This window comes from Magnolia sinica, chromosome 1 (assembly GCF_029962835.1).
Source record: "Magnolia sinica isolate HGM2019 chromosome 1, MsV1, whole genome shotgun sequence".
NCBI lineage: Eukaryota > Viridiplantae > Streptophyta > Magnoliopsida > Magnoliales > Magnoliaceae > Magnolia > Magnolia sinica.
This window is the reverse complement of record NC_080573.1, coordinates 135,095,680-135,111,210: the sequence shown is the minus strand read 5'-3', so window position 1 is coordinate 135,111,210 and position 15,531 is coordinate 135,095,680. Positions and strand designations below refer to the sequence as shown.

The window sequence follows — 15,531 nt, the reverse complement described above, 5'->3', positions numbered from 1 at the left end:
AAAAAGGCACAGTACCCACTTTTCTCCAGATTTGGCGGACATCAAATGCACCCCAACACTAAAGCATTTTGTTTTGGACATCAACATCTAAATCACTTGAATTTGATGAACCATATAGCATTGCTTGACTTGTGATTTAGGTTGGTTTAACTTGCAAAAGAATTAATTTGTCATGTTCGTCAAAGCAAGAAATACGGGATAGTAACAGCAGATTGTGATAAAAACTACTGTTAGTTTCTTCTGTTTAGACTTCACAAATTACCATTTTGTTGAAATTTATTGATTTTTTAGTGTTCAAAATAAATGGGTATGGATGTGTATGGAAGAATGGTAACGAACTGTTTCACAATTAGATCTGAAAGATTTGCTATGAAGTTGTTATTTCTTTCTTCAGTGAGAGTGACTTTGACGGGAATACTGTTACATGGTTCTGACCTTTTCGAAGTTTTTTTTTTTTTTTTTTTTTCCAGGTGACAATTTTCACTAAATTCAAAAACATTCTGAAGAAAATTTCAGGGCAAATTGACTTGGAAAAAGTGTTTGCACCTTCAACCATTGGAGCGGTATGCTTCCCATGCTTCACATTCTCTAATGGCCAGTTCCTTTTCTTATTGATGTGGTTTGAACCTAAAAATCATTCTATCCTGATGATATGATTATTAACCTAGCCTATACACTATATTGAATTTGAAAATGTAGCACGAATTCTTGGGAAAAAAAAAAATCATGGTTATGCCATTGAGGTTTGATTCATCATCTTCTTCTTAGCATTTCCCCAACAACTTGGGTTTGGGTTGTAAATGATATACTTGAAAATATTATACAATTGGCTGCCCACAAAACGCCACCATGACTCTTTTACCAGCACTTTTCGAACCGCCCATGGCAAAGGCTCAAATTGACACCAGTCACATGCCTTCATGATCCTGCCCAGTATTAACCCCGGTGCAACCAGATATACTAAGCTGGATATGTAAACATCAGCTCTGGGTCCACTTCTTCACCAAGTAGCCATAGATCTCTCTGAAATTTTTGGAATGCCCAGAAATCAGTAACAAAGATGGGGAATAACTAGGCATCGGAACTTGAATTTCACAAGTCTTACGCCCACTAGTGGCAACAACACCACAAGAGCTACTCACCCTTGCTCAAGACCAGTCACAGGTTTCAAACTTCAGAATATTGTTTGTTTTTTTTTTCTTTCTAATTTCATTCAATATTAATGACACACATAGAAATATGGTCTTATATATAGACCTTTCACCGTCTCCTTCATCTACATTTTCTAACAACTTGTTATTTAAGAGTTGGCTTGGAACTGAAAAATTGAGTCAAAATTGGCAATGCTTGCAGCGCGTGTATGTGAAAACTGGCATGTGGCATGCTCACCCCTATGCTCCTCAATGCATAGTCTCTATAAGGGGCTTGAGCCCCTATGCAAGAGGGTTTTCTTATAAAAGGTTTTAAATTCTCTCCCCTAACCAATGTGTGACAAACCAAAAAACTATAGCAAGGAACACTTGTTTGTTTTGGAACTTACACAAAACCAGAACACAACTAACCTCTACTAATGCATGAGCGATAATATCTATACTGATCCCATTTTAGAGTATTTGAGTTGAAAGTTTGGTAACTATAAATAGCCTGAGTGGTCCCTAAACTAAACTGCTCTCTATTTTCTTATGTAGATTGTTGGGTTCACTATCGGACTGATCACTCCAATTAGAAAGGCATTCATTGGTGATAGTGCTCCTCTTCGTGCAGTTGAAGATTCTGCTGTTTTGTTGGCGTATGAACATTAACCATAAACTTATGATTGGACTAAGATTGTTTTTCTTTTTCTAATTTTGGAAGGTGAATCTGCATTCATGAACATGCTAGGGGTAGTTAGTGGGCATGTTAGCAATATTGTTCAAGAAGGTTAGCTTCTGGGTTTTTCTTTGAATCCTAGAACTCAAGTCGCTTCTTAAATTCTATGATTGTAACGTCTTTTTTTATTTATTTATTTGTTATATTGATCTCTCCTTTTATATGAATAAATATGTACACACACATATCATCAAGCCTTACCCCAACTAATTGGAGTCGGATAATATTGGTTCCAAAACCATGTGAGCATTTTCCACACATACACTCCATGCATGTATTTATATGTATACATATATACGTACACATACATATGCGTATGTATGTAAAAGATGCAAATAGGATATCTATTTATGTTTTATGTGATCGTCGTGTACCACTCAAATTGAAAGGGAAATTTTATAAGATAGCTATAAGATCAGCCATGCCTTATGAGACAAAATATTAGGCAATTAAGGAACCACATGTTCATTGGATGAGTGTAGCTGAAATAAGAATGTTGAGATGGATGAGTGGCAAAACGGAGAAGATATGATTAAGGGAACTTTAGAGCAGAACTAATAGACAATAAGATGAGGGAAAGTACACTTAAATGGTTTGGTCATGCGTAACGACGACCAAGAACTACGCTGGTTAGAACAAGTGAGTTGATACAAGTTGATAGGTCTAAAAGGGCAAGGGGAAGCCCCAAAAGGATATGGATGGAGGTAGTAAGAAAAGACTTGATGATGATGTTGGTGGTGGTGGACGTGGTGATATATGAAATACAAATACAACTAGTTGGGGTCAAGGTATTCTGTAACGGTAACGGTGGCCGTAATGGCCACCACTGTCACCTTTACGATACGGGTCATAATGGTTGTTACGACCCTCGTAACGGCCGTTACAATCTCTTTTTTTATTGAAAAAAAAAACTCGAAAAACTTTTATCTACCTCGTAACGTTTAAAAAAATAATCCAAAAAACATATATTTTCCTCGTAACAAACCATTATGGGGTTCTTATAGCCGTTACTTGGGGCCATAACGGGTTGTTAATGGTGGTTACGTCTCATGTTTTTGATAACAGCTATTATGGTCGTTATGACCCCATAATGTGTAACGGTTGCCACTGTTACCTTTACATAACGACAGAGGTATACACGAGTCGAACCGAGTCGAGTGAGCACAACTCAACTTGGTTTGGCCACTTGCTAACCCCAGCTCAAACTCGGCTCCGCTCGGTCCTCGAGCCTGACTAGCCAGCTCCGCTCGGTTTGGTCAGCAGCTCGGGCCAGTTCGAGTCAAGATCGAGTCGAGTCCGCCTGTGCAGCATTTTCACAAACACATGGACTGCACCTTCAAAATCTCACTGTATGTAAAACAGTTGCAGTGGTTTTATAGGTATTTCATCAAACACCTTCTAATCAACATAAAAATCAAGAAAAAAAAAGGGTATTTGTTTCATACACATACCTTCCTTACCACCAGTGATGCAGGACATGAAATTTAAGTATGAGATGCAAGAATTCAGGCTTGGATAATACCAATTCAGAAGCAGTAACACAAATTCCACATCCCACATGACAATCCAAATCATTCAATTAAAAAGGGGAATCTATGCGGGTCCAGGCGGACACAGGCTAGGACTGGACCAATAAAAATTATAAACTAAACAATGTCAAAGGAAAATAGAAATTAACCATACATGCATAAAAATCAGTCCCTAATCCAAGGGATTCCCCAATTTCAATTCAAGGAACTGAATGTATGTGATGTGCAAAAGACTCTGCAGACTCTGATGGCCTATGGGACAATGACATAGAGATAAGATCAATAGGTTTCCTAGGCTTGTAACCAGTAACGACTTCAAAAGGACTTAGACCTGTGGACCTATTGACAGAACTATTGTATGCAAACTCGGCTATGGGTAATATGACGTCCCATGTCTTGGTATGCTCCCCCACTAAACATTGAAGCAAACTCCCTAAACTCCAATTAACCACCTCAGTCTGGCCATCGGTCTGAGGGTGGTAGGCAAAAGAAAATTGGAGCCTAGTATTCATCATGTGCCATAGTGTCTTCTAAAAGTAACTCATGAATCTCACATCACGGTCAGACACTATGGTTTTTGGTAACCCATACAGTTTGGCAACATGAGATGCGTTGGAGGTGTTAGAATAATGAATGAAGTGGGCCATTTTAGAGAAATGGTCAACGACAACAAATATGGAGTCATGCTTCCAAATGTTCTTGGGAAGTCCAAGCACGAAATCCATACTGATGTCCCGCCAATGGATGAATGGGACTGGCATAGGTGTATATAATCCTGCATTCTGTTTTCTTTGCTTTGCCAGTTGACAAGTACGGCATTGCCCTATAATTTTGGCCACGTCCCGCTTGAGGCTTGGCCAATGAAATTTATCCTCCACTAGGGCAATGGTCTTGTCACGACCGAAATGACCCGTGACCCCTCCTAAATGTAACTCTTAGACAAGAAAATTGCGAAGGGAGGTGCATGGTATGCACAAGCGGTCACTCCTAAATAAATATCCGTCTAAAATCAAATATTCACTGTTAGCTCCTGACAGACTCTAATAAAGACGCATATACAACTCTAAAATCTGGACACTCAGAATACTCTTCTTTGATGCGCTCAAGGCCCATGACTTCAACACTCATGGAATTGAGTAATGCGACTCGACGACTCAACGCGTCGGCAAGCTTATTCTCTACACCGGCCTTGTGCTTAAGCGTGCTCTTGAAGGAATTATACCCACTTGGCGTGCCTGGGGTTTAATTTCTTCTGAGAGTTCAAATATCTCAAGGCCTCGTGATCTGAAAATAAGACAAATTCTTGCGGCAATAGGTAATGACGCCAATGGCGCAGTAATTGCACTACCACATAAACTCTATTATAGGTGGAATATTTTTGTTTCGACTCATTCAGTTTCTCACTAAAAAAGGCGACGTGGTGCTCTTCTGACTAAGTACTCCTATGCCGACTACTGATGCGTCACATGCGACTTCAAAGGCTTTTTAAAAATCCGGAAGTCGCATGACTATAGCTTCGGTCATCTTGTCTAGATTTTGGAAACTGGTTGTAGGGGGATGAATAGCTGTAAAAGATGAGAAATTTAAAGCAATAATGATGATAGAAGATGAGAGATATGGATGGAAGATGGTAGGGGCGGATGGGGATAGATGTGGCTTCGCATCACGATAGTTAGCCCTTCGAAGAAGGGAGGGCTTCGCACCCACTTTTGAATTTTTCCACAACTCATGAAGAGAGCAGAAAAATAAAGCTGAAATTTTTATTAAACTTGAATGAATGAAAAGAACTACAAGGGGTGTCTATTTTTAGGGAAAATCCTATACCCCAAAAACTCGCACCATGTGCGCAACCTATTACTTGGCGATGAAGTAAACTAAAATAAAAACCAAACAAAGAAATGTAAAGTGTTCATGATATTCTAAATAATAACAATAAGCAAAACTTAAAATATGAAATCAATTCGATGAGTGGGCCACGATCATGAGATCCCATGATGAGCTTTTCTTGACTATCGGGCTCACTTTCTTTGAACAAAAACTTTTCTAGGTAGGAGGCCCTCCCCTGACGTCGTCATCGAGCCAGATCGATTGTGCGGTCCTTCTGTGTACGTTTGTACGTAGGGGTGGTGGTGTGCGTGCGCATGTAGGCGGCGTGCTGGCGTGCGTGTGCACGATGTCCTCATAAACTCTCCCCGGCTGTGAAGATTTTGCCACTGGCGAAATAAAACTCCTGAATTGCTCTAGGATCTCAGGATCAAGTCTTTAAAGCTCCTCCAAAGTGAGCCACGTGCTGTTTGAAGCTGAGCGTGACTTCCATTTAACTAGGTACTTCTGAAACCCGCTATCCGACGTGGAAACTATCTCATGGTCCAGGATATTCTCTATTTCCTCTCTGGGTGTGTGAAGGCTAGGTATGGAGGCAGAGGCTTAGATGAAAGGTCGGAAAGAAGTCATGGATCAAAGGGTAAATCTGGGGAATTAGGATGGGTGGGCGAAAGGCCGGACAAAGTATCAGTGGGTTCTTGAAAAGCAACTAGATCCTCCACATTGAATGTGGAACTAATTCCCATGGAAGGTAGAAGATTTACCTCATACGAATTGAGACCGTTTCGCTTTATAATTTTGAAGGGTTCAGCGCTACGCACGTGTAACTTACGAATGGCCTCTGGAGGGTACCGCTCGGGCCTGATGCGGACCATCACAGAGTCCCCAATATTGAACTCTTTGAAACGTCTATGTTGGTCTGAAGAAAATTTGTAATGTTCATTACTAGTAGTGATCTTTCGCCTGATTTCTTGATGCAACGAATGTATGTGATGTGCAAAAGACTCTGCAGACTCTGATGGCCTATGGGACAATGACATGGAGATAAGATCAATAGGCTTCCTAGGCTTGTAACCAGTAACGACTTCAAAAGGACTTAGACCTGTGGACCTATTGACAGAACTATTGTATGCAAACTCGGCTATGGGTAATATGACGTCCCATGTCTTGGTATGCTCCCCCACTAAACATCGAAGCAAACTCCCTAGGCTCCAATTAACCACCTCAGTCTGGCCATTGGTCCGAGGGTGGTAGGCAGAAGAAAATTGGAGCCTAGTATTCATCATGTGCCATAGTGTCTTCCAAAAGTAACTCATGAATCTCACATCACGGTCAGACACTATGGTTTTTGGTAACCCATACAGTTTGACGACCTCACTAAAGAACAGTTTGGCAACATGAGATGCGTTAGAGGTCTTAGAATAAGGAATGAAGTGGGCCATTTTAGAGAAATGGTCAACGACAATAAATATGGAGTCATACTTCCAAATGTTCTTGGGAAGTCCAAGCACGAAATCCATACTGATGTCCTGCCAAGGGATGAATGGGACTGGCATAGGTGTATATAATCCTGCATTTTGTTTTCTTTGCTTTGCCAGTTGACAAGTACGGCATTGCCCTATAATTTTGGCCACGTCCCATTTGAGGCTTGGCCAATGAAATTTATCCTCCACTAGGGCAATGGTCTTGTCACGACCGAAATGACCCGTGACCCCTTCTGAATGTAACTCTCAGACAAGAAAATTGTGAAGGGAGGTGCATGGTATGCACAAGCGGTCACTCCTAAACAAATATCCGTCTAAAATCAACTATTCACTGTTAGCTCCTGACAGACTCTAATAAAGACGCATATACAACTCTAAAATCTGGACACTCAGAATACTCTTCTTTGATGCGCTCAAGGCCCGTAACTTCAACGCTCATGGAGTTGAGTAATGCGACTCGACGACTCAACGTGTCGGCAGGCTTATTCTCTACACCGGCCTTGTGCTTAAGCACAAAAGTGTACTCTTGAAGGAATTGAACCCACTTGGCGTGCTTGAGGTTTAATTTCTTCTGAGAGTTCAAGTATCTCAAGGCCTCGTGATCTGAGAACAAGACGAATTCTTGTGGTAACAGGTAATGTCGCCAATGGCATAGTGATTGCACTACCGTGTAGAATTCCTTGTCATAGGTGGAATATCTTTGTTTCGCCTCATTCAGTTTCTCACTAAAAAAGGCGACAGGGTGCCCTTTCTGGCTAAGCACTCCTCCTATGCTGACTCCTGATGCGTCACATGCGATTTCAAAAGCTTTTGAAAAATCTGGAAGTCGCGTGACTGGAGTTTCGGTCATCTTGACCTTTATCTCTTTGAAGGCCTTCGAGGCGGCCTTTTTTCATTGAAACTCTCCTTTTTTTATGCAGTTCGTGATGGGAGCCACAATGGAACTGAAGCCTCGAATGAACCACCTATAAAAAGTGGCTAAGCCATGAAAGCTGCGCACCTCATGAATATTGCAGGGTTCAAGCCAATTAACGATGGCCTTAACCTTCTCGGGATCCGCCAATATGCCCTCAGCTGACACAATAAAACCTAAGAAGATCACACTACTAGACAAGAACGCGCACTTCTTTAGGTTGGCGTACAACTTCTCGGCCCTAAGGATCCCACAAACCTGCCTCAAATGGTTGAGGTGTTACTCCTTAGTCATATTATAAATCAAGATATCATCAAAGTATATGACCAGAAACTTCCTCGTGAAGGGTCTCAACACTTAGGTCATCACACGCATGAAAGTTCTTGGGGCATTAGTTAACCCAAAAAGAATAACTAGCCACTCATATAGCCCATCCTTCGTCTTGAAGGCCGTCTTCCACTCATCACCAGGGCGTATGCAGATTTGATGATACCCACTTTTGAAGTCAATTTTTGAGAAGATAGTATAGCATTAACCATCATATCTAGCATGTCATCAAGATGTGGTATGGGAAACCGATATTTGACTGTGATTTTGTTGATGGCCCTACTATCAACACACATCCTCCATGTGTCATCCTTCTTAGGTATAAGAAGGGTGGGCACGGCACACAGACTCATGCTCTCTCGAATGAAACCCTTCTCTAGGAGTTCATTAATTTGCCTCTGCAACTCAGCGTGCTCCTTTGGGTTCATTTTGTAATGTAGGAGGTTTGGTAGAGTTGCCCTAGGGATTAAATTAATGGCATGCTGTATATCCCTCATAGGGGGAAGCTCATTCGGTAGATCATCAGGAAAGACATCACGAAACTCATGTACTGCCTGAATGGCCTCAGTGGGTAACTCTACGTTAGTCTCTGGTACACTCTCCTTAGCCACAAGGGTGTATATCATCAAGTCCGCCTCCGTCTCTCTCTTAAAGTCTTTGGCATTCAAAATATGAAGCGGTTTGGACTTGGACTTCGACTCCTTCACTTCTTTTGGGCCGCTTACACCACTCTGTGTGGTGAACTCTTTTCCAGTTGTATTCTTTGGTGGCAGAGGATTTAACTTGACCTTCTTGCCCTCAAACCAGAATGTACACACATTTGAACGACCAAATATGGTAACATCCCTATCATAGAGCCATGGCCTACCCAGAATGATATGCCCACATTCATAGGAACAACATCACACCAAATTGTGTCTTTATATGATCCGAACTGAATAGGAACAAGACAGCGGTGCAAGACTGGAATGGATGTTTCATCAACCCAGGAGACTCTATAGAGCTGAGGATGGGCTTCCAGCTTCAAGCCCAAGCGACTCACAGTGCTAGTCGATGCCACGTTGGCACAACTACCACTATCCACGATCATCTTACAGCTCTTTTCCCCACATTTGCATAAGTGTAGAAGATCGTGTTGCGGCGCAAGTCATCAGTGTTCTTGGCTTGAGCCAGGGCGCAATGCACAATTGCGAGGGTCACAGACTCTTGTGCTCTATCTTCCTCATCACTAGGGGTTTCTACTGGCTCATATTCCTCCTCCTCACTATCACTATCTGGGGGCACTACTTCTACTTGCCTATCAATAAGGAGTACTTCGGTGCCCTCTCTCGTGCAGCACTGGTGAACAAAATGACCAAACCCCTGACACCTAAAACACCTAGTGGCCCCACTTCCACGTGAACTAGACCCAATAATCTCCTTACCCTTATCATCCTTAGGTCTGGGCTGAACATCAGGGGAAAGTTTGTTTTGGAATCCCATGTTAGGTCTAGCTCCAGAGGGGTTGGCCTTAGCACCGGATTTGCGAAAGTCAAACCGTCTTCCCATAGATGCTTTAAGGTATTGCTCGACATCTAACACTACTTGGTACAATTGTTCAACAGTGTTTATCTCTTTGGCGAGCAATTCTCTCCTAATGTCAGGACGAAGGCCCGTTTTGAAACGAGCAAGGGTAAGTACTGGGTCCTCATCAACCTCACAGCAGGTCGAGTATTCTTCAAACTTTTTGATATAGTCCGCAACACTCATGGAACCTTGTCGAAGAGACTGCCACTCCATAATCAATCGTAAGCGATAAGAGAAATAAAGATACTTTTTTTAAAAAAGCGTTTCTTTCATCTCTATCCAATGAACTATTGGGAGTTCCCTCGCTCTTTCTTCATTTCGCTCAACCATCGCCCAAAACCTCTTTGCTTGACCCACAAGCTTCATCTTGGTGAATCGGACTCGTCGAACATCCGACATATCATACCATTCAAAATAGTGGTCCATATCCGCCAGCCAATCTAGAAAGGCTTTAGGGTCCAAGTGGCCATCAAATGTAGAGGCATCTATCCTAACTCCCTTGAGGAGTTGTGCATCTGGGTCATATTGATCATGATGTCCCTCATGGGGTGGGTGTACAGGTACGCGCCCATGACCAGCTCCTTGGCCGCCTCCATTCCTTGGTCTAACCTCTTGACCAACTGCCTGAGATTGGGCATCCTCCCCAGTGGTGGGGTTTGCCCTGAAGGAGGCCTCTATTTCTTCAAGGCGTTTATCTATGCGTTGTTCCAAGTGCTTATTTAAGGACTCAACCCGCTGGGCTAACTTGGCCACGCAGTTGCTCCATGTTTAGTGTGGGGTGCAAACCGAAACCACGACCTGTACTTGTGGGCATACACAGACTTGCTCAACCGAAGGACCTGCTATGGCAGCTATATGCGTATAAAAACTAAATGACCCTACGAGACTTTATATGAAGGAGACTACACACCGTTACTAAAATTCAGCTATATATGATGGACTGAATGCATGAAGGACTCAAACAAACTAAACCCTAAATATGTGGTGAATTCTCCTACAAGAACCCTAGGCTTTGATACCAAATTTGATGTAGGACATGAAATTTAAGTATGAGATGCAAGAATTCAGGCTTAGATCATACCAATTTAGGCCGACACAGGCTAAGACTAGACTAATAAAAATTATAAACTAAACGATGTCAAAGGAAAATAGAAATTAACCACACATGCATAAAAATCAGTCCCTAATCCAAGGGATTCCTCAATTTCAATTCAAGGAACCCTAGGGTGAAAAAAAGGGGCAAATAAATTAGGGCTAATGCAAACTAAGGCTAGAGTTTAGGAAATATGAATGAAAAGAGGAAAACCAGAGGAAAACTTGACTTGGAGAAAGCTCCTGCGTGCAGATGGTGACCCAGGACTGACGCACGTGCGCGGGTGGGTTGGCCACACGTGTGATGGAAGCCCGCCTCCCCAAAATGACACATAAGCCTTGGTTGGCCAGGGGAGACCTCCAATCTCTCCAAGTTTGACGACGATCTGATGTAAGGTCGAGGCGTAGTGCTTCACCGAAATTTCGGCCCTCCTATAGGTCTAGGTTTTGGAAACTGGCTATAGGGGGATGAATAACTGCAAAAGCTGAGAAATTCAAAACAATAATGATGATAGAAGATGAGAGATATGGATGGAAGATGGTAGGGGTGGATGGGGATAGATGTGGCTTTGCACCATGGTAGTTAGCTCCCACTTTTGAATTCTTTCATAACTCACGAAGAAAGCAGAAAAATAAAGCAGGAATTTTTATTAAACTTGAATGAATGAAAAGAACTACAAGGGGTGCCTATTTATAGGGAAAACCTTATACTCCAAAAACTCACACTATGTGCACAATCTATTACTTGGCGATGAAGCAAACAAAAATAAAAACCAAACAAAGAAATCTGAAGCGTTCACGATGTTTTAAATAATAACAATAAGCAAAACCTAAAATATGAAATCAATTTGACGAGTGGGCCACGATCAGAGATCCCATGATGGTTTTTTCTTGACTATCGGGCCCACTTTTTTTGAACCAAAACTTGTCTTATAGGTAGGAAACCCTCCTTGGACGTCGTCATTGAGCCAGATCGATGGTGGAGTCCTCCTTCTGCGTACGTACGTGCGTAGGGGTGGCGGTGTGTGTGCGCGTGTAGGCGACGTGTGTGTGCACGATGTCCTCATCAACTAGCCACACTTCGTTGAGTCATTTCATCAAACACTTGGTGAGCAACATCAATATCAAAGTAACTGAGTCACCGAACTGGTTCGATCCGAGTTCGATTCGAGCTAGGTTCGATCTGAGTTGAGTTGAGCTCGGGCAAGCTCGAAGTTGGTTTGAAATTTTTTCGAGCCCAAAAAATCAGCTCGAACTCAGCTTTGTACCGAGTCGAATCGAGCTTTTTCGAGTCGAGTCAAGCAAGCTAATTGAGCTAACTCAGTTCGTGTACACCCCTACATAACGACCTTTACAGCACACCATGGTTGGGGTGTGCGATCCACCATAGTGTGTGGCTTCCAATTGCTCTAACATGGTTGTTCCATATTGAAAATGGGATGCCCCAAAAATCATGTTGATCCAACCATCAAGTGAGCCACCATGTGAATTTCAAGGTTTTTACATGGTGGTCCATTGTTTTCTATCATGTGGCCACATTATGATTGGATTGGCATGATTTTTGGGCCATCCTATTTTCATGATGGCGCAACCTTGTTGGATAGATTGGACACACACACACACACACACACACACACACACACACACACACACTGTCCCCTATGAGTTTTGCTAACGACCCATCTTTATGGAGTTGTTAGCAATGTCCCCACATCTTTTAAATGACACATGGGATGACCTATCATCAATTTGAACTGTTCATTCATTCATACAACTAGGAGCAAGCCATGGTACAAAAATCATGACAATTAGATAATCCTAAACATGTTATCAATATCATGAAAAATGGACAATCACGATTGACTAGAGAAACGAATTAGTTCCAATCCTCATCTTGAAACATCTATTTGATAGATCCCACTTTGTATTGCTTATGATTTTAAAGTAGTACTTGGTTTTGATGATTCTAACCGTGTAATCTAATGCTCATAAACAACAGATGATTGTAACAAATTAGCCTCATTAAAAGGGTTAGGATCACCAGTTAGGCCTAATTCTTGCACTATGTCTTGATCTAGTGGTAATATTGGATGAACCATCCTGAGCTCTCAATTGATGATTAGGGGTCCCACATGTCATTCAAAAGGTTTGGGGATGTTAGCAATGTCCCAAAACCTTCTAAATGACATATAGGATAACCAATCGTTGATTTGAACTATCCATTCGTTCATAAAACTAGAAACATGGTACAAAAGTCACGCCAATTAGATGATCCCAAACATCTAATCAATAACATGGAAAATGGACAGTCAAGATTGATCAAAGAAACAAAATAGGTCCAATCATCATCTTGAAACATCTATCTGACGGATCCCACTTTGTATTGCTTATGATTCCAAAGCAGCACTTTCGTTTGAATGCTACAAGATTTATATGGCATCATGTGTCAATTGCACTTGTATGTTTATAAGCAGGGTTTATTGCATCCATTTTTATGTTTTTTAGGAAGTAATGATTAAAAGAATCATTAGCATTGTCTATTTTCCTTTTCCTTTGTGCAGTAATGCAGCTATTCCAACGGTCACCCTAATACTGGGAGGAAACCTTATCAAGGGTACTAACTCATATCATCCTAAATGAGTCATTTTCCTTTAGAAAGGAAAGCCTTTGACTAATAACACTTGGTGCCATTCAGGAATACAAGGTTCAGGAATTCGAATCACAATCGTCATTGGAATTATAGTCGTTCGTTATATCCTTCTGCCTGTGTTGGGTATAGGCATAGTGAAAGCGGCAATTCATTTTGGTTTTGTGGGCAACAATCCTTTGTATCAGTTCATGCTTCTGGTGCAATATGCACTTCCACCTGCAATGAATATAAGTAAGATACCCCACATCTATGTTACTTGCACTGAACTTTAAAATCCACCAATGTCCATAATGTTTTCATGGTATCTTAGACTAAGATGATTTTGGATTGATGTCAAGAATCGCTTGTTGTTTTCCCCTGTGGACTTCTTGGTTCTTTTTTAGCTAAGCCATGTTTGGATAGGCGGAATGCGTGGGGGAAAAAAACTGCTTTTCCTTAATTTGACATTTTTCATTGTTTGGATTGCAAAGAAAGATTGCAAAGAAAACTGTGGATTTCACAAAGCAATCATTAGCCTTATTTGGACTCGCGGTTTTTTAGTGGAAGATATAAGGTTGTGACTTGAATATCAGATTTCTCTTGTAAAAGAAACAGGACCCTTAAAAATGGAATCCATTTTTTCAATAGTGCTTATGGATATAATTATTAAATAGTCATTACTTTTTAAATGTCCACACCTTGAATTCTGCTTATCCAAACAAGGCTTAAGAAAAGCATTTTGGTGCAATTTTGATATGAAATGGGTATGCTACCAGCAGTCCTTGGCATATGTTGTTGTACCTATGAATCGCTGTTGGTGGGGCTTTCATGGTAGATGGGATACATTTGATGTACAGGAACGTTGCAGAAAATGGAACATGCATTATGTAGTCTTCCATTTTCTGGCCTTTTACAGTTACAACTGGACAATTAACCACGTGCTTTAAAAGCTCGAACTGATAGAGCATGGCGAATCAATCCCTTTATCTCATAGCCCAGGCCCCACATCCATTCCATGGGTTAGGACCTTGGCCGAACCCCTCCTGTGGGCCCCACTTCACATGGGTTCCGCTTCACACGAGCCACCTACTCTCGGATCCATTTGGGACTCTCCCATTCCTTGAGCCTTCACTACTCCCTTCGGTCCCACTGTAGACATGACCCTTGCCTTCGCTTTCGAAAGAGAGCACTAAGACCACCTTGGTACTCCCTTTACCTCACATGGGCCGCCCACCCCGAGTGTGCCCCTGCATCCCACAGGTCACCTCACTCGAGCCCGCTGTGAAAATGCCCCAGCATTAATAAGAGTGGGAAGTCATGATCTCATATCACTCGTGAAATGGACACAGCACATCACCTTCACTGTGGGAAGTGAGAACACCCATACATACCCATAGGCACTAATATAAATTAAATTTCAGTTCCACATATAAAACTCTAATTGGTCATACAAAATCTTAAAAATGTTCTTCCTTGGTGGTTTCCAACTGAAGACTGATTCTATCTTTCATGAATTTGGTAGGTACAATTACACAATTGTTTGGGGCAGGTGAAAGCGAATGCTCTGTTATTTTCCTGTGGGCTTACATCTTGGCAACAGTCGCACTCACGCTTTGGTGCATGTTTTTTATGTGGTTTGTGGGATGATCATCCAATGCTACGGTACGTCGATTGTCGCTGCTAACCTGGAACTTCATGGTCATGCACCATTATTTTTTTACTCGCCCATTTCATTAATTTGTTTATTGATATTTTCATGGATGGTGATGTTGTGATACATAACATGGACACCAAACAATCTAGTTGCATCCTACCACTATGCGGTGAGATGGTTGGTGTTGGCCACTCTCAGCCCCCATGGTTTAAAATTATTTTTGTATTGTTGTTGTCGCCCTCAAAAAAGGGTTTCAAGGCATGCTTTTGTTTAATTCAAATGAATAAAATAAACTGTGTTTGTCATTGGTTAGAGGAGCTTTTTTTCCTTTTTCATTTGGGGTGCTTATTGACTAGCTAGTTAGTGTTTGGGATGCTGTACATGTCATGATTTGAAGCTGATATTAATATTTCAGATTTTGTTCTTGGAGAAAGCTTCTGCTTCTATATTTGCTAATATCTGAGTTAGTTATCGAGCAGTTAATCTCCGTACACGTGGCACATGTTTATGCGATCTACAGCGTTCATTTAGTGTGCTGTATAGCATGGATGGACCGAATGCCAAAAATCACATGAGAATGATGATCCTACCCATCCATTGGAGGATTTTTGCTAGTTGAATATCAGTTGTTAGTGGGGCTTCTT

At 41.6% G+C, this 15,531-nt stretch overlaps 1 protein-coding gene across 19 annotated transcripts in view; it reads left to right on the top strand.

The window, feature by feature from the left end:
• LOC131219021 (protein PIN-LIKES 3-like) overlaps positions 1-15,062 on the top strand; it is a 50,519-nt gene extending 35,457 nt beyond the window's left edge. For 17 of the 19 annotated variants that reach the window (XM_058214071.1, XM_058214066.1, XM_058214062.1 and 14 more), the window contains 5 exons: positions 471-563; positions 1,689-1,789; positions 13,166-13,218; positions 13,300-13,485; positions 14,756-15,056. In XM_058214071.1, coding sequence (XP_058070054.1) covers positions 471-563; positions 1,689-1,789; positions 13,166-13,218; positions 13,300-13,485; positions 14,756-14,880 — 558 coding nt within the window. In that variant the 3' untranslated portion in view covers positions 14,881-15,056. Of the gene's footprint in view, positions 1-470; positions 564-1,688; positions 1,790-13,165; positions 13,219-13,299; positions 13,486-14,755 lie in introns of all 19 variants that reach the window. The other 2 variants (XM_058213993.1, XM_058214100.1) reach the window with 2 other exon arrangements.
• Positions 15,063-15,531: the final 469 nt, after the last annotated feature.